At 39.1% G+C, this 19,182-nt stretch overlaps 2 protein-coding genes across 4 annotated transcripts; both read left to right on the plus strand.

Annotated features, from left to right (window-relative positions):
* Nucleotides 1-1,029: 1,029 nt before the first annotated feature.
* On the plus strand, nt 1,030-2,541 carry trappc1 (trafficking protein particle complex subunit 1). Its single transcript, XM_030776027.1, has 4 exons — nt 1,030-1,128; nt 1,304-1,374; nt 1,565-1,703; nt 1,930-2,541. Exons 1-4 carry the CDS (start codon nt 1,030-1,032, stop codon nt 2,056-2,058), a joined length of 438 nt encoding a protein of 145 aa, XP_030631887.1. The 3' UTR covers nt 2,059-2,541.
* A 2,710-nt stretch (nt 2,542-5,251) lies between these two features.
* On the plus strand, nt 5,252-19,182 carry LOC115813365 (voltage-gated potassium channel subunit beta-3-like). 3 transcript variants are annotated; one of them, XM_030776010.1, is made up of 14 exons: nt 5,252-5,361; nt 13,971-14,014; nt 14,171-14,208; nt 14,337-14,416; nt 14,592-14,636; nt 14,827-14,871; nt 15,310-15,353; nt 16,355-16,441; nt 16,625-16,710; nt 17,235-17,355; nt 17,715-17,809; nt 18,504-18,624; nt 18,790-18,878; nt 19,093-19,182. In XM_030776010.1, exons 1-14 carry the CDS (start codon nt 5,273-5,275, stop codon nt 19,180-19,182), a joined length of 1,074 nt encoding a protein of 357 aa, XP_030631870.1. In that variant the 5' UTR covers nt 5,252-5,272. The 3 variants fall into 3 exon arrangements, with proteins under 3 accessions (XP_030631870.1, XP_030631867.1, XP_030631868.1); XM_030776007.1 differs by lacking the exon at nt 5,252-5,361 and adding an exon at nt 10,300-10,493; XM_030776008.1 differs by lacking the exons at nt 5,252-5,361; nt 16,355-16,441 and adding an exon at nt 10,300-10,493.

The following is a 19,182-nucleotide window of genomic DNA, read 5'->3' on the forward strand; positions in this document are numbered from 1 at the left end:
TGAATGCAAAAGTTATCCTAGCTGTGTGTTTGTGGGACAAGAAGGCAACGCATGAAACGCCTGTCTTAAAAGCAAAAAAAAAGCGAGTATTACATAGACGATATAATTCTGAATAATTACATTTAATTCGAGTAGATTTGGGTTTCCAGTGTATAGGCATTTAATCTTTTTGGGATGTAATATTTTCCTAACTTGGCTAACCAATCAGGCACATAAGAACACCTTTCTTGAAGGGACCTTGCGAGTAAGGAAAGGCAAGGTAAACAAATCGGATGTGCTGTTGTTGATTAATTTAGATTAAAGCTGGGTTATCTCAAACATTAATTCATCGAGTGAAAGCGTTTAATAGAGCGTTTTTTTGCGTTTGTGTCGCTTATTAACATATTGGTGTAATCATGGCAGTGTCGATTTGTCTATAGGGCTGGGTTAAGTTCGTTAACGTCCATATATAGCTCCCTTTTTTATTTTCACAATGACATTTATTTGATTATATTCACTATATTAGGCTGTTTCCTTCGTTCTTGTACAGTCGAGATCACCCATCGTTGTTTCTCTTGCAGTGAAACATAAACTAGCTACCTTAGCTAAACTGTGTAAATAGATGAATGAATGAATGAATGTTTGACTGTGCAGTTTGTTGATCGATTATCTGGTTCTACAGTGCGTACAGGCTCTAACATATATACTGTAAATACATCAGCACAATCGAGCGGTTTCTTATGGAGGTAGCTCCATAGTGTTGATCCAGAATCAGTCCTTAGGGACAGCTGGTAAAACGTTACCAGGAAAATTGTTTGACAGGCAGCTCATTATATATTTTTTTAATTAGCCTCAATGATGGCATCATGTAGTAGCTTCAGTGTGGCAAGTTATTTTGCCATGTAGCTTGTAGCGTAGCTGTTTCTCGGAAGGATAGCTCTCATGTAGCTGAACTGTTTTTGTTGTTGTTGTTGTTGTTGTTGTTGTTGTTTTAAGTAACTTGCCCACCACTGGTCGATTATACCTGCTCTACCCCTCTAACTGTCACAGATGACCATCCATAACTTGTACATATTTGATCGGAATGGCACATGCCTTCATTACAGTGAATGGAACCGCAAGAAACAGGCAGGGATCTCAAAGGAAGAGGTGAGGGTAGAACCATGCTGCTTAATCTTAACTGTTACTTAACTAATAACTAGAACTAGTTATTTACTCTTTCTCTATTTCTCTCTCACTATTTCTCCATCTGTCTGTCTGTCTGTCTCTCTCTTTCTTTCTCTCTCTCCCTCTCTCTCTCTCTCTCCCTCCCTCCCTTTCTCAGGAGTATAAGTTGATGTATGGAATGCTGTTTTCTATCCGTTCCTTTGTCAGTAAGATGTCTCCTCTGGACATGTATCCTTTCTGTTGAGCACATGTGTAAAGGTTAAGTATTAATAAATGCAGCCCTGGACCGGGAGAGAACATTTGAGTTTGTGGTCTGCGTAATATGAGTATGAATACATGTGCTGTCTTCACACAGGGATGATAGCTGTTCTGTCACCATTAGGCAGCATGTTTGTCCTTAACTTGAGGCTTACTTAAGGAAGGATGGGTTTGTGGCATTCCAGACAAGTCGCTATAAGCTGCACTATTATGAGACACCTACTGGCATCAAGATCGTCATGAACACAGACCTGGGAGTGCCTAACTGCAGAGACATACTGCACCAGATATACAGCACGGTGTGTGTGTGAGAAATATATATATATATATATATATATATATATATATATATATATACAGAGAAAGAGAAATAAATAATAATTCCATCTTTTTTCTTAGTTTCATGTGGATTGTGCTTTCCTAAAAAAAAAAAAAATAATTTAACCAATACTTTCATCAAGTAAAACCTTCAAATTTAAGTCTTGACCAAAGCATGTCATGACTAAGTTGTTGTCTTCTCTCTAGTTGTATGTAGAGTACATAGTGAAGAATCCCCTGTGTGTTCTGGGTGAGACTCTACAGAGTGAACTTTTCAACAGCAGGCTGGACTCTTTCATCCGAGCGCTGCCTTTCTTCAACGTCCGAGCCGCCTAAGACTCGTCTTGGCTCACCTGTTCATGTGTGTATGAGTGTCTGTATGGTGTGTATGCTTTGCATGTACTCACACTCCACAACCCAAGGGGCTAATGACAGATCACATCCATATTATTCAGAACTGTGGAACTTGCTATCCCAAGTCTGTGAACGTGTGGGTGCAGCAGCAGCCTACCTAAGACATGTTAAATTTGAATGTTCAGAAAGCCTTTACATATATCAGTGAAAAGATGATTAATGAAATCAATTGGATTCTAGGATGCTTACAAGTGGGCAGCCATACTCTTGATCTCCACTGTGTACTTCGAAGCTGCAGTGTATGTAAGCAGAGGTAGACTACTCTTAAGATTAGTTTATTGAAATTCAGAACAAAACCTCCTAGGTATCATTTCTTTTTTATTTAAGTATTTGTCCTTTCTTGATGACAAATGTTGCCACGACAACTGGCTTTGTATGTGAATAAATATTGCTTAAAAATATTGTCTTAAGTTTAAGTGTTGTAAATGTTGCATTTATAAATAGTTCTCGTGTGTTGAGAATCTCCTTGAAGTTGTTGTTATATCATGTAACTGTCTATCTCCCAACATTCCCTGTCAAAACACACACACACACACACACACACACACAAAAACTGAACCGACTCTTTTTTTTTTTTTTTTTTGCCCCAGTGTTACATAAACATGAATGAGTGTCCTGCAGCAGATTACCGATCAATAACTTTTGTCATTAGTCAGTCTGATCCCGATGTGTTGGCAGATATAGAGACCTGATTTGACAGACTGAGAGGAATGGTCCATTTTCCAGCCATCTCGTTTATTAGACTCAAACCTTTCTGCCTATGTGTTCAGATACCCTGGAAAAAGTGTGTATGTGTGCGCGCGTGTGTGTGTGTGTACCCTCATTGAGATCCATAATATCCGAGGTAATCTGGTTTTAAAAAAGAAATTTAATCTCTCCGTCCTTAATCCCCAATTGAGACATAATGCAGAGAAAATGAAGGGAAATGTATGTTATTTAGTTGTTCCCAAAGTATGATGAGTTTTCATTTGTGTGTTTGGTTCTGAATGTCATTACTTGCTCTTTCTTATGTGAATGAGTTCTGTGTAGTGACTACATGTTCTTAATTACATTATTTAGTGGTGATTTGACTATTATACGACTCAACCTCATCCCAGTTGTGGTCAGCCCTGTGGTATTAGTAAATCATTGGACCATGGTGCTTGTGACCATGATTCTATCACTCAACAGACCACTCTAATCATGAAACAGTGTTGTGTTTAGAACTGGAGGCTGTTGTGGGATTAGGGCTGGGTGCATTGGGATTAATGCCAGAAAATAGTCTGTACGTCACTTTTTATTAATGGATGGCATCGGACCATCGGTCACACTCCAAATCCAGACCGAGGACACTGACTGGATTGGTTTTAGATTATGTAATCAGGGTGCAATCCAATGCAATATTGCAGTCTGAACTGAAAATTTGCAGTCAGAACTGAAAATTTGCACCTATTATCATTTGTCCCTATAAATGGTAAAACATATTCTATATCGTCAGAAATTATCCTTCAGCATACTGATGTGCTGAGTAGTTGAAAGCTGTTTCCATCTCTCACTTATTATTTTTCATTCTGCCAATATCATTCACTTGATTGACAGTGAGTGGAATTGACAATGCAATATGCATGTGTCCGAGTATTAAAACGAATGTGCACTGAATGTGTGTGTGTCATAGTTATATGTTTTATGCTGGATTGTGTATTTTACAGTGTAGTTTAAAACATTTTTTTACACTGTGCCCACATATTCATTTCAATAAATACTGATTTGCTGGACATTGTGGGCACTATTTGTATTGACATTCCTTGACATCTACATCTGTACGGATCTAGTAAAGATCAATTTCTGTAGGACCAATACTGCAATTAGATTATAATTAGATTTAGATCTGTTGTTCTTTATATTCTCACTGCAGAGAACTCTATGCTTAATCTCTACTATTTTGCAGCCTAACCCAGATTAGAACTCTCTCCAGATGAGTTTTAATCTGTTCCACTCTTCCCACACTGAGTACAGATGCCAGGTATGGCATGTTGCCATGACTCCCCGACCAATGCTTTCTTTCTCTCTTTTTTTTTTTTTTTTAAATACTAATCTGGGTGGGTATTTGACCTTTTTTTCAATCCCACACTAGCAAATGATGGGGCGGGATGTATTGGAGAGACAGTCTGATGAAGACTCATAAACAGAGAGAGAAAAAGAGAGTGAACCGTACCAGTTTACCAGTTAGCAGCATTTCTACTAAAGTGCTTAATTATTTGGGAATATCAAAACAAGAGTAAGTGAGAGAATGAAAGAAAGGAGGTGATGAAAGAGTAGACTATAGTTGCTATAGAATTGTTTACGCAGGTGGAAAAACAGCTGTGTAGAGGCTGGATAAAGGACAGAAAATAGAAAACAACAGACTTTCCTTGTCTGTCAGACAGCACTCGGATCATTTGTGGAGCCATCTGTAGGTTTTCTGATAGTTTAAGTAGATTTTTGTTAGAGCTATTTTTTTTTTTTTTATTGGATTCCTTTTCAATTTGATTTTGTTTGTTCCTCGCACTGCTACTGACCTTATCTGTGAACTTTCTTGTGGGGCCTTGTGCATATGAGTGTGTATGTACATTTTAATTTAGAGTGCTTGTCTGTCGCAGTTTTGTTGAATAGTGATTTGCTGTTTCCAGTTTGGAAGGGAGCTGTCTGTCTCTTGGATGGCATTGTCTGGATTGTTTTGATGAACATTTGATGAATATTTTTCATACAGGACAAGAACAGTGCATGTTTCCATATTTGGTTTGTAGATTGTGTTCTCATTTCTATGCAACACTCCGTACACTCCTTAAGGATTGTATAAGGTTTGTGTATCGCTAATAGTTTAGTCCAGTAGGGAGTTTAGAGCAAGTGTGTACTATAGTGTTGGTGTTTGTGTATCCGTGTGTCCTACAAGATGTTTGCTGGACGAGCGGGATCAGCCGCAGCTCCAGCCATGGCTGGAGCAGCCAAGGGGGGCAGATACTCTGTTGGAGACTTGTATGTTTTGGGGAAGAAGGGAAAAGGCTTGGGGTACAATGAGGGGTCTCAGGCTGTGGGGTCACGTGCTCGTGACGGTCAGAACTCACAGGATGAAGCTGGGATCCTGGCCTCTCAGATTTTGGAAGCAGCACGGAGACTAATGGAGAGACGCAGGCTGGAACTATACCTAAGAGAATGTGATCTTTCCATTTCTGACACTACTGCAGACCGGACTAATATGCCCTACAGGTAAGTGTGTGTACACACACACACATTAACACATATACACTCATATATTCATTTGCTATAGGAATTCCACTACAGACTAAATATAATATAACAAGAGAAATTCCACTACAGACTAAATATAATATAACAAGAGAAATTCCACTACAGACTAAATATAATATAACAAAAGGATAAATGAAAATATGCATCTTACATAGGGAGATGTTTTTGAATTGCAGGACTTAAAGGAGAATTTTATAATACTGAAGTATTTTTTGTTCACGTATTGTCATCACTTGTATGAACTTGTATGACGTCTTTATAGTTGTGAAAATGTCCTTTTAAACAGCTGCTGCATACCCCATTTATTAAAGCTGCATAAATTTCACTCTTAACGTTTGTCCAAATTAGACTATGAAAAATGCATATGCAGAAAAAGTGAAGACCCGTCAGTACACTACAGTATCTGATAAACATCTAGCTTATGTTCAGTTTAACTGTGTGTAGACAGTGATGTAAGAGTGTGTATATGAATATTTTTTACACCAAATCCAAATTCTATGTGTACAAACTTTTTGCATAAAATTTTTTTGTATGCACATTTATTGATGATGCCTCAGTTATTTACGTTTTTAATTTAATTTCTTCAAATTCAATTCCAATTAGTTGGTCTTTAATTTGACCAGGTATGCTTCAGATACTTTGGGGCATTGATGTACGTCTTTTCATCCTTCAGTTTAAAATACACTCTTGTCTTTCTGCCTTTTTTTTTAGTAGATTTGATATGCTATGTGGTCTGTTTTGCTGGAGAAAATGTGAGGCGTAGTTTCACGTACATGAATGTGTATTATACTAGTGATTAACTGCAGATTATACTGTCTAGTCTCTCTCTCTCTCTCTCTCTCACTCACCCATAAATACATAAACATTCTACATTGCTCCATCTGGTCTGTGCTACTGTATCACCAGAGCAGGTGTTCCAAAGCAAACAAGCAGAACCAGTTGATTACATATGGCTGCAGGGTCTGGTTCTCAGGTGTCATGGTCTCTATGACCAGTTGTTTCAGCTCAAACTGTGAGGCTTTTAAGGTTGTTGTTATTATGTCAGCGATACTGGTCCCTTTTTTGTTCATTCCACCATGCATTAATTGACTGGACCACTTTGTTTCTCCTGTCTGCCTTTGTTTTTCACGCCACTCATTCATTTTTCCCTCTTTCATTTTCTTTCTTCCATGTTGTTCTTTGTCTCTCTTTCATAATCTTCCATGCACTCTTTCTCTTTTGTTCTTATTTTTCATATATGTGTTTGACAGATACAGAGAAACAGAGAGAAAGCCTTTAGACAATGCTTTTATTGCTGCTGCCATCTGTCTGTGGCCGTCAGGCAAAAACATTTAAAACACTCAATATTGTATGTGAATGGGTGTGTGAGAGTGTTGGTTTTAAATATATGCCCAAAATTTAATCTTCAGCTGGCGTCCACTTAAGATGTTGGACTGTGAGCTGATATAAGATTGTGTTTTATTCTGTGGTGTAGCCTGAGGAAAGAGCTAAAAAACTAAAAATGTTGCTTGCAGTTCTTCTCTTTCTCCACTTGAGGGAAGTATGGTGCCATTTTTGAACCAATGAGGGACAGCAACAATTTGACCCATGAGGTGTGTGTGTGTGTGTGTGTGTGTGTGTGTGTGTGTGTGTGTGTGCATGCACCGCCGTCGATACTTCAACCTCCCTCCCTCAAACACAAGGGCTGACTCAGCTCCAATCCAACATTCTCTCTCTCACTATCCCACGCACAAACTTTAAATCATGAAATCTCATACATACATAACACTCAATTTCTCTGTCATCATCTCCATATATCACTCTGGTTTCTCCCTCTCCCCCTCTCACTCTCTTGAAGTGCTGGAACAAATAACTTCTAATGCATATCAAGCACCTTCTATTTTCTTCATTTATCCCTGCAACTATTGTTTCTTACTCTTTTTGTCTCTCTCATCTGCATAAGTCTCACCATCTGTCAGTCAATCAACTGCCTTATTCATAAGTATCAACTTTGAATTATAGAGGTGATCTGTCTAATGAAATATTCCTTGGCCATTTTTAATGCCTCACACACACACTATACTTTCATAATACCACAGTGTATTGACCAGCCAGCTAATATCGACCACAGGAGTGTGTGTGTGTGTGTGGGGGGGGGGGGGGGGCATGGGGCAGTGTCAGAGGTTCAATACACATCAATAGCAATTGATTGTGCTAATGCACTAATGTGTTTTTTAGCTCCTAAAATGAAAATTCTTCTTGCCTCCCTTGCTCACTATGATCGATGTGAACCCCTCTAGCGCATAGCTGATGACCTTTAAGAACCATGATGTGTATGTTTCGGTCAGGCAGATTCTGTGTGTTGATCACACAAGTTATGAACATTGATATCATATCCTCCAGAACTAGTCACATTCTTAATAAAGCTGAGCCAAACCCAGTCCAAAACAAATATCACAAGCACTGAGGGTTTCTACCCTCAGTGTATTGTGGGACATAAAGTCACACAATGTCTCTTTTGTAAGCAAACAAACAAACAAATAAGATAATGTGGAAAAAAAATAACCCTCTACTTTAAACAATAATGCTGCTGACAACTCATCACGAGTGTACATCTTTTTCAATGAAAGACCCTAAGTTTTAGTCAAGAAGATCAAACTTTCTTTAAAGTAACAATTGAATTGTGATCAGTAAATCCTTTGCTGGTTGAATTTGGAGTGGTTTGTGATCTGTCTCGTGCTGAAAGGGCATTTGTTTGTGTGAAAATGTCTTATTGCTTGCTGGAGATTTTAATTCAAATTGCCCCTAACAGCCACATTACGATGAGCAGGCCAACACAACAGCCCCATATAATTGGAAATACATTGCTGTATGTTGCAGTAGGTCTTAGGTTCTTTCAAAACTAGTATACCTATATATATATATGTGTGTGTGTGTGTGTGTGTGTGTGTGTGTTACATTGTTCTGTGTGTTTAACTAATTTAGAATTAGCAAGCGCTATGTGGGTGGAGTAGAGCCCATCACAGGGATGGTCATGTAAGGGCACAATGGTGGTTACATTTATTGAGATGAATTTGCTGAATTAAAATGCCAGTGCAGTAATTTATTCACTTTGATTTTATTGTGTGTGTGTGTATGTGTGTGTGTGAGAGAGACAGACAGAGAGAGAGAGAGAGAGAGAGAGAGAGAGAGAGAGCGTACATGCGTGTGTGCGCGTGCGCTACGATTATGACAGCTTGTGCTTGCCAGGCGAGGATGTCAGTTGGTCAGACTACAATAAGTGGTTTGGGGCTTAAATTAAAGACTTCTCATTCGTGTGGGCATTACACGGTATAACAGACTACTGTTTATTTTCGCTATGGGGGAGTAAGGACTAGAGAGAAAGTGAAGTAGTCAGCAGGATAGTGAGTGGGAAAGCGATTGAGTTAGACCCGAGTGTTTACTCAAAGCGAAAGGTCACTCCATTCAAATGATGGATGTCTGTGAACATGCCAGTCTGAGCTCGTTTATAATGCCCTGTTTTATAGATGTGTGCGCATAGAAGTGAGATTCCGTGGATGAAGCAGCGACTGCCTTAAAGAACATCGATGAAATGGAAACCTAGAGAGTCGCATGAGTCCAGCAACAACCTCATATACTGTCCGTTCAGATCCGTCTCAATCCACGGCCGCGCTTCACTGCTCCCGAACACACTCAGACACACGGCGCGCGGAAAGAGAGAGAGCGCCAACCGTTGCGCAAGAGAGATTGAGGAACTGAAGCGAGCAGGTGCGGGTCGCTGCGAGTGATGTTTGCATTGTTGTCCTCTACGATAAATGTTCTATTTAGTGGTCCGTGGGACGGAAACTGCTTAGCGATTCCGTTAAGGAGACTTGCATACGGTCAGTAATGTTGGTTCTCTAAACCCGATCAAGTTGTCCGGTATGTGCTCAGAAGTTTCAGCTATACCTAGGCTATTCTGTTCATTATTATTGATTAGTGATTGAGCCCAACTCACGGGCTCAGGCGGACGAGCTCAGTAACAATTTTCGGTTAGTCGTAGAATATTCTGCACTGGGTGCGACTCATTTTGTTTTTGTGTTTATTATGAGCATGATTTTGTCCGACGGTTTGTTTTTTCAGTCCAGCTGAAAGTCATTTTTGACTCCTAAAGGTAGGCACGTCTGTGTGCTTGTATCTTTCAGATAAGGGGGTCCAGTGACTGGAGTTGTGCATTTGTTCACGATAGTGTATCTAAGGCAAGGTATTTTGTCTCTTTTGACAAGGTCATTTGAGGAAACACAGCCTCTATGTGAGTCTGTATGCGTGTTTGGGAGACGGAGAGAGAGAGAAAGAGAGAGAGAGAACATAAATGCATGTTTGGGAGGGTTCTCTGTTGTATCATTTATGTTGAGTTAGCCAGACTTGATTCCCTTGTTTTGTGTGACTTCTAGAGTTATCAGTGTTGTTAGCCCACAGAGTCAGAGCATCTTGCCATACACAAGGCAACATTGCCTGTGGGCTTCGGTACCCTCACCCTCACCCACTTCTCTGAGGAGACTCGACAGTGGACTACAGAAAAGGCTCTTAAGATAAAGATCAAATGTAGTTTTCCACTTGCATTGAGCTATATTATGATTTGCGTTACCATAGAGATAAAGCTAGGGTCTGCCTTGCATTCCCAGAGAGACTAGATGCTTAAGGTTGCTGTTTAGAGACAATCAGATTACAGGCTCTGCAAAGATACAAGGGCCAGGCTATTCATTTAGCCTTCTTCATGACACTTTACTGCTATATTGCAAATACAGCAAATTAATATTGACTGAGAGCACAGACTGCATTAGAGAGCTATAAAAGGAGGCCCTCCTCTTGTATATCTACGTTGCTGCCACACCCAGTTTCTACCTGAGAAAACCTGTATCCCAGCTAATTTTTAAGATGCAGGTGTCAATTGCATGTACGGAACATAACCTGAAGAGTCGCAGCAGTGAAGATCGACTGTGTGTGCGCTCTAACACACACCTGCAAGGGGCAGGGCCATGCAAGGCACGTGCATATTGCACACGCCCGTACACACAAGGACATGCTCATATGAAAGAGGCCATCGGACGCAATACCAACATGAAGTACAGGTGAGAGAAGTGTTGAGTACACCAGACGTATGCCTGAAAATGCAGCAACAGTTCACATTCAGTTTTACAGTGCCACACTGAGCTTCACACACTAAAAGTGCAGCAGTGAGCAAAGGGGCGCCGTTTACTGTATACGTGTGTGTGTGTGTGTGCGTGTGTGTGTGTGTGTGTGTGTGTGTGCGTGTATGTGTGTCTGCGTGTGTGTGTGTGTGTGTTGGATTACAGTGCTCTACGACATATTTAAAATTGCATGAGATTTTGGTTCACTGGTGAATGATGAGAATGACAGATGCAGAAACACACACGCAATGAGGCTACTGTTTCTGGTGTGTGTGTGTGTGTTTGTGTTTCTTGAAAGAAAAAGCATCTTTTGAAAATACAGCACAAAGGAAAATTGGAGGAACAGAAAGAGACACAGACTCCATCTTTTGGAAGTACATCACTCTATATAATCTTTCTCTTATAATCTCTTTCTTACACACACAAATGTGTAGTACTATTTGGTTATATGTTTCCTATTATTTCCCTGCTTAACATTTTCCCTGAGAGAGGGTCTGTGTGTGTATGAAATGTGTAGGGTATCATTTAAAGTAAACTTTTCTTGCATTTAATGTATTTGTACATTTAAACCTTTTTTATATACATAAACACATATGAATTGCACAATCATCTGAGAAGTGAGCATTTTCATAATCTTCATAGTACCAGATGTATAAAGAAAACCAATTCCTTTGTTTAAAATGAGACTTTTAGTGTTTTTTTGTCAGTCTATACAGTGTTACAGTAGGGATAATTCTGGATAGTTCTGCATTCATTGACATGTGTAAGGAAATCACAGGGGTCATGTAGTTTACTCACACTGATTAAATGTGGTGATCTTTGACCTAATCACAGATTCTGAAGCCTTTTCAGGACACAAACCTCTGATTAGAAATTGTACGTCTATGGGTGTGCGCACACCCGTGTGCATGCCTGTGCATGTGAGTATGCGTTTGCATGCATGTATGGTTATATGTGAGTACGTGTGTGTCTGTGAACATGAGAACCTGTGTGTGTCATGGGCCCCACATAACAATAGACTGGTTCACTGAATGGAAAAGGTTTTAATTTCTGTAATAAGGAAGTATATGTGTTAATGAAGTCCCACACATATAGATACACACTTCAGGGCATGGCAGATAATTCCTTACTAGGCTTAATTCTGTTTAGAGCTCATCGTAAAGCCTTAATCCACACTCATGCATGCACACAGAAAAGAGTGCCACAATGTTAATCAACAGTTCTGAAAGCCAGCTGAGAGAGTAAGTGCAGAGATTGAAGGTTAATCATTCTGATAATCACGCACTGCTCTCACTCAGTGCATGTCCCACAATACAGTAACTGTAACTATTATTATCAACCTAGCTGTTATTCACTAAGTGTATAATATGAGCTGGATTCACTTTAGGTCATGGCACAGCACTAGATGGATCAGTTTTGTTCCCTTATTTTGACAGAACTGGATTTAAAAATAGCTCCCCATTCCTTTTTCCAGAGACTTGGTTGTGATTAAATTCTAAACTCATCTTAAGCAAGAGAGTCTGTCAGTCTACAGACTGTTTTTAATTCTCAAGATGAAGCCCCTATGATGAAAAACTGTACTTGCTAAATTTATTTTTTTTTTTAAATCTATGATGACTCACACAGTTTAAAACAGTATGCATAGTTTGAAATTTCTGATTACATAATATGATTGCTTACCATCTTAGATGCTGTGTGGTATTCATTTGATGAAATGCCATAGTTTGAATTTCAGGAAAAAAAGATGAAAAAAGTGATCAGTAGCTTTAGTTCTATGGTGGAATAAGGAGCAAACTACAGACTCAGACACGGGACGTAACAACACAAGGATTATCTGGTCAGGAAGTCATTTTTTTTTACATTTACAATGATTCAATGACCATGCAAATTTAAATAATTTCAGTTTGAATCTTGCAACATAGCAAAATTAATAATAAATCATGAAAGAAAACACTGCTTCACATTTAAATCTTTGATGAAACAAAATATTTGCTACTCTGTCTCTGCATAACAATAAAACAATAAGTTATAGAAGCACTTGAATATACTCTATGAAGTAATAAGCTAATGACACTTTTAATGCTGTCATGTAACAAATCACAAAAAATTGGCAAATTTAGATTGGAAATGTAACAATGGACACGCCAAGCTTACCATGGTACTGGTGTAGGGTTTGGTTGCTTAGCTGTCCATGGTGCTGAAATCCTGATCAGCTATCTCCTTCATATCAGGTTGTTGAGATCATGTCCCCTGCGCAGTATTTACTTTAATCTCACTATTGCACTATTTGGCCATAGCAGCAGCTGATGTCCCATGATGAAACAATGAATAAATAACAGTTTCTGACCTTTGCTGAAACAGTGAAGTGGCTGAAATTGTATGATGAAACACTGAGCTGACTTCAGTATGCAGTGTGTAAGGACAAAAAAGAAAATGAAATACAGTTAACACACCGTGCTGTACGTTCTAACTATTTGCTAAAAAATTTAACTAATCAAATTAAAATCATATGTAAGTCACACTAGGAATGTATAATTGACAGTCCCAGATTTGGCATTTATAAAAAGCCAGATTTAGCTTCAGTGTTAACATTTATAGTACAGATACATTTCAGTGGTTGGACAGTGGATAACATGTTTCAAATGTTCAGACATTTCTCTGTATTAGAGACAATGTTATATCTGCATCTGACACTCTCTCTCTCTCTCTCTGTCTCTGTGTGTGTGTGAGAGTTACTCTACCCACTCTAACAGTGCTTGACTAGGATATAGGAACTCATGGCCCAGTAAACAGTTTTAGCTTAAGGCGCGTGCATACACGCATGCACACACACACACACACACACACACACACACAGGAGAAAGACTGAGAGTTTCTATATTTGTTGCTATTAGGTTTGCCTGAGATCATTATTATATATTTTTTATTTGACTCTGATGGCAAAAAAGTCAAGGTGAGGTTACACCGTATTCCTTTGGTTGAAAACAGGATGTAATTAGAGAAGAGGTTCTGTCTGATAAAGCTATTGTGACATTGTCTGAGTGCATTAAAGGAAACCACAACCAGGAAGAGCACGTGAATGTGTACATGCACTTGTGCGTGTATGCATGTGTGTGTCCGCTTCTGTAGGTGGATATATAATCTGACATCATTGATTATATATATATGCCGATGGTTCTTTGGTTCTTATTTTCCTATACTTAGTCAAATGTTTTGATAGTTAATTATGAATATACTAGTTGTTTTGTTGACTTTAATAGATCATGCTCCATTTTTCCTCATCAATCACGGATAAACACATGTAATGATGGATAGACGGGGGTTGATCGAGTTATTGATCGGCTCCAGTGGTTGATTTTGGCACCACGTTTGTATATTGGTTTATTTATTTGCATCATTTCTTTGTCTGTATTACAGAAATCTGGGGAAGTCTGGTTTAAGAGTATCCTATCTTGGTTTGGGTGTGTAACCCCACCATCATCACTCATACATATGCACGCATACAGACATTTCATTTGCCATCGTTTCAGAAAAGAACATCATACATGTTAATCTGTGAGTCACTGCTTGGGTTTGTGACAAATGGTGTTTTTTGTTTGCTTTTTTGTTTGTTTCAGGGACTTGGGTGACCTTTGGTTCTCAAATCTCAGATGAGGTGAGTAGTGACTCTGCCTTCTCTTTCATGTTTTAACTCTGAATATAATCTGGACATTAACACTGTGTGTGTCTCTGTGTGTGTGTGTGTGTGTGTGTGTGTGTGTGTGTGTGTGTGTTCTTGCTCAGATGGCAGAGAACTTGACAACCATAGCATATGAGAATGGAATAAATCTGTTTGACACTGCAGAGGTATATGCATCAGGAAGGTAAAGTCTCACTTTCTCTTTTTCTCTTCTGTTTTTATATCACCCACTCCAATCTGTCCTTCTGTTATTACTTTTTATTTTGACCTTTCCTTCATTCTCTGCAAATTGTAAAGAGACAATAATAATCTCCTGCATCTCTCTCTCTCTCTCTCTCTCTCTTTCACTGTCTTTGCAGAGCTGAAATTACCTTGGGTAATATCCTTAAGAAGAAAGGATGGAGGTGAGTGTCATGTTTGTTAAGCCTCATGTTTGTGTGTGTATTTGAACATTTGCTCACAACGCTTACTTTGTGATGATGATTTATGATGACTAAAAGTTATTACAGAACCTTTCCCTCTCTGTTCTGCCTTCTTTTATTTTCTCTCCTACTTTCTGCTTTCTCTCTGTCCTTTCCTTTCCTTCTCTCCCAGACGCTCCAGTTATGTCATCACCACCAAGATCTACTGGGGTGGACAGTGAGTACTAGCAGCATAATATACCTGTTAAGTTACACGAACAAATGTGAGTCAGTGTGTGTTCATGTTATATGTTTAAATACCAAATTAAATATTTTACTGTCCCTATTAATTAATATTATGGAGGATAAGGAGTTTAAACATATAATTTAAAAAAAAGTAATTAATCAGTAAAACAAAAAACAAATTATTGATCACTTTACTACTTTATGTCCAGACTGATTTAGTGATTACTCGTGTATTGCGCATTGCCACTTTCCATCCTCTTATTTTAGTATCTTTTAAGGAAAAGGAAGTTAATATTAGAGTAAACTGAATAGCTGTTTTTAAAGTCATGCAGCAGTTTGTATTTGTGTCCACTACAGTTGTCTGTGTGTCTGTGTGTGTGTGTGTGTGTGTGTTGTAATTTTTCTTGACCATACCTGTGCTCACCTGCAGGGCAGAAACAGAAAGGGGTCTTTCCAGGAAGCACATCATTGAAGGTATGACATCATTTCCTCCCTGAAAAGTAGAAGCTCATTGAGGGCCCACAGTCGATTAGTTAATTGCAATACTAAAATAGAATATAAAATTTAACTACAAATATCACTACTAATTTGACCTCTGTTATAAATTGGGGCTGATGTGGATGCCTGTGTGTGGGCTTTCCAATTTCCTTCTATCCAAGAACAGCACCGCTGAGGACATATTAGGTCCCAAAATCCAACAATACAGTTAAACTGTTTTAGACCCTTATCACAGTATACTGGTACAAGTATCCCTCCCTCTTTACACATCCTACCAGCCTATCTCCACTATGACAAAATGGAAACCATTAAATAACAACCAGTTCTGTGGAACACATGTGAGGGACATATTACAACTCTGACAGTCTCCCTCTCCAAAGGATTAATCAGTTTGTTCTCATACATTTTAAAGAGAAATGACAATAGCCCCACCCAACACACTACAGAGTAATTAAATCTAAACTTGGTTTCTTAAAAATTCTTTTAAAAGTATTACCACAGGTTTATGATGTAACTCTCTCTCACTTAGCCAGGGATTTATAGACAACAAAAGGCTTAAACACTGCTAATAATATTCAACTATTTACTGTCATTAGAGAAGTTTATACACCTGCTTTCTGTGGCATATGATTTATAATGTGTGTGTGTATGTGTGTGTATGTGTCTAATAGTGGGTTTGAAGGACCTTGTTTAGGACAGACGGAGTATCTTCCCTTAGGGAGATGTGACCCAATTAGCTTGGAAGCCAAAACCAGTCCACTGGTCTCATTAGTGACACAACACATTCACACACACATGAAGACACTAATGCGCACGCACACACGTACACACACACACACACACACACACAAGAAATGTGAGAATCAATTATTATTTGAACTGCTACATGAAATGGTTTCAATTACAATGAACTGTGTTGATAAGCTCATTGTAATGTGATTGTGTGTGTGTTTGTGTGTGTGTCTGTCTGTTCTCAGGCCTGCGGGGTTCCCTGTCCAGACTGCAACTGGACTATGTAGACATTGTCTTTGCAAATCGCTCTGATGTCAGCACTCCTATGGAAGGTTTGTCTGCCTAAATATGTGGGAGAAATTTTATCTCCATCAGCTGGTTGTGTGACAGTGGACGATTCCATATATTACTAAAATGTGTTCATATTTATATCATGGCACCTTAGTATACGTGCATGTGTTTGTGTTTATGTGTGTGTGTGTGTGTGTGTGTGTGTGTGTGTATGTGTGTTTCAGAGGTGGTTAGGGCCATGACATTTGTGATAAACCAGGGAATGGCCATGTACTGGGGCACATCACGGTGGAGTGCCATGGAGATCATGGTATGGTGAATTTGGCTTTTTAATTGTAGTCAGCAGGTAGCTGACCCACATTCCCAAACATTTTTAGTCACACACATGTGTTCAGTCCAGAGAGCAGCTGACAGACTAATCTGGCTATACAGATGATAAAGCAAGGAGGGCAAAACATATTGGATTTGAATTTTAAGGTCAAAGTGAAGGTCAACGTTGGGTGAATATTTGGTTGCATCATCTAATTATTTTAGGAGCAACTGCAGCATGACTTGTTCTTTACATGTTGATTTATGTTCCTTATAATTATTGCGCAGGAGTTTGGTGTTGAGTATTAACATCTAGTATGACACTACTTCACTTTAAAGTTCATATCTGTGACTTCATTAGAATGTTACAGTATTGACGGAAGTGTAACAGCACTGACTGAAATGTCACTGTGTGGACCATAATGCAACCTGATGGCTGCACTGTACTGCCTGTGATGGATACAGTACATTTTTAAAGTAACGAGAGTAACGTTCTCTCGTGCTCTTGTTCATTACGGTCCGTAGGAGGCATACTCTGTGGCACGGCAGTTTAATCTGATCCCTCCAGTGTGCGAACAGGCTGAATATCACTATTTCCAGAGAGACAAGGTGGAGGTGCAGCTGCCTGAGCTCTACCATAAAATCGGTGAGCCTTACTTAAAAAGAATTGCATATACAATTGTGTAGTATGTCAAATACGCCTGCATGGTTCCTCTCATTTTGCTGTGGAGTAAATATGGGATCAGTGAATCCTTAGTTTGATTTCTTGTGAAATAAGTGTAAAGAAGTTCTAGCTCTCGAGGGTTGCTCAGTCCCATTTCTTGTTAGATTCACACATACACACAAAATTAAGGAATGATTTTGGTTTAATTTTAGATCCACCTCAAGTTTCCTGCAGACAGTAAACTAATACAACTTAATACAAGTCGGTTTGTTTAACTATCCCTTCCTCTCCACTGATTTGTGAGAACACACACACACTATGTTTGTCTGTGCTTCTAACAGGAGTGGGAGCGATGACATGGTCTCCACTGGCATGTGGTCTGATCTCCGGGAAATACTGTGATGGTATTCCAGATGGCTCCCGAGCAGCTATGAAGGTTTGTGTCTGTCACATTTGTATCAGTACAAAAATAAAAGATTAATGCCACACACTTTGCTAATGCCACATACTTCCATTGTTAAATAAATGCCTCTTAGAAAATAAGAGTATGAATTTTAAGAAAAAAAAAATAACATTTGAAGAAAGCAAAATGACCTGCGGCTAGGCTATCATTAATTAAGTAAAAAAATATAGACATAAAAAAATGAAGTCATTTGCTGACTATAGACAAGGGTGAATACTGCAGAGTCCATAGACTGAGCTGTTATCCCTTTGTATATGTGTGGACCAGGTCATTATCCTTCTCAGTGGTCACCAAAACTCAGTGTTTCAATACTTGTCAGTATTTCTATATTTGTGATTATCATAGCACAAATAGGGCACTTCAACAAACATTTTACTTCACAGTGCTACGCAGTGTGAGAAGTTGCAGAGGCAATGTTGTGGAAATGTGTGCTATTGTGAATTATTGGAAATATCAGCCACTTGGGGAGCCGACGTCTGAGAAATCATGGGTGGATGGACATTCCAAATTGGGAGAACACAGGGGAAATCAAAAGAAAATTAAAACACATATGGTGGCAATGATTCCACAAACTTTGCAAACATCCATATATGTGACTGTGTATGAAATGTTTGCATATTCCATTTTTTGTTTGTTTGTTTGTTGTGTGTGGTTTCATGATTGGTAGGGCTATCAGTGGCTGAGGGACAAGATGCAGAGTGAGGATGGACAAAAGCAGTTAGTCAAAATCAAAGAGCTCCAACAGCTGGCCGACAAGATGGGCTGCACAGCCACTCAGCTTGCGATAGGTCAGCCTTCTACAGAGAGAGAGCTACGGATGCAAGCAATACTAAATACGCAACACATAAATGTACACACATTCAGACTAATATTTATACAGCACACATCAATATAAACCACACTGCAACATTTTGTCTCTCTGTCCTCTCTTCTGTCTCCACTACCTCTCTCAGCATGGTGTTTGAGGAGTGAAGGTGTAAGCTCTGTACTGCTGGGAGTCTCCAATACTGAACAGCTGCTGGAAAATCTTGGTGCTATCAGGGTAAAAAAAAAAAAAAAAAAAAGACAACAAAAAAAACCCCACACCCATGTAGTGTAACACACACACACACACACACACACACACACAGAGTATAAAATATGATGTTATCATGGAAAATCAGATGTATTCTCAAGAAGGTAGCTCCTTAATATTCTCATCTCTGTCTCTTTCCTGCTTCTGCCTGCCACGTTTCTCTCTCTCTCCTCTCTTGCAGGTTCTTCCCCTAATGAATCCACAGACAGTCTCTGAGATTGATTCTCTCCTAGGGAACAGACCACACTCCAAGAAGGAGGCACGGTCATGA

This window comes from Chanos chanos, chromosome 5 (assembly GCF_902362185.1).
Source record: "Chanos chanos chromosome 5, fChaCha1.1, whole genome shotgun sequence".
Lineage (NCBI taxonomy): Eukaryota > Metazoa > Chordata > Actinopteri > Gonorynchiformes > Chanidae > Chanos > Chanos chanos.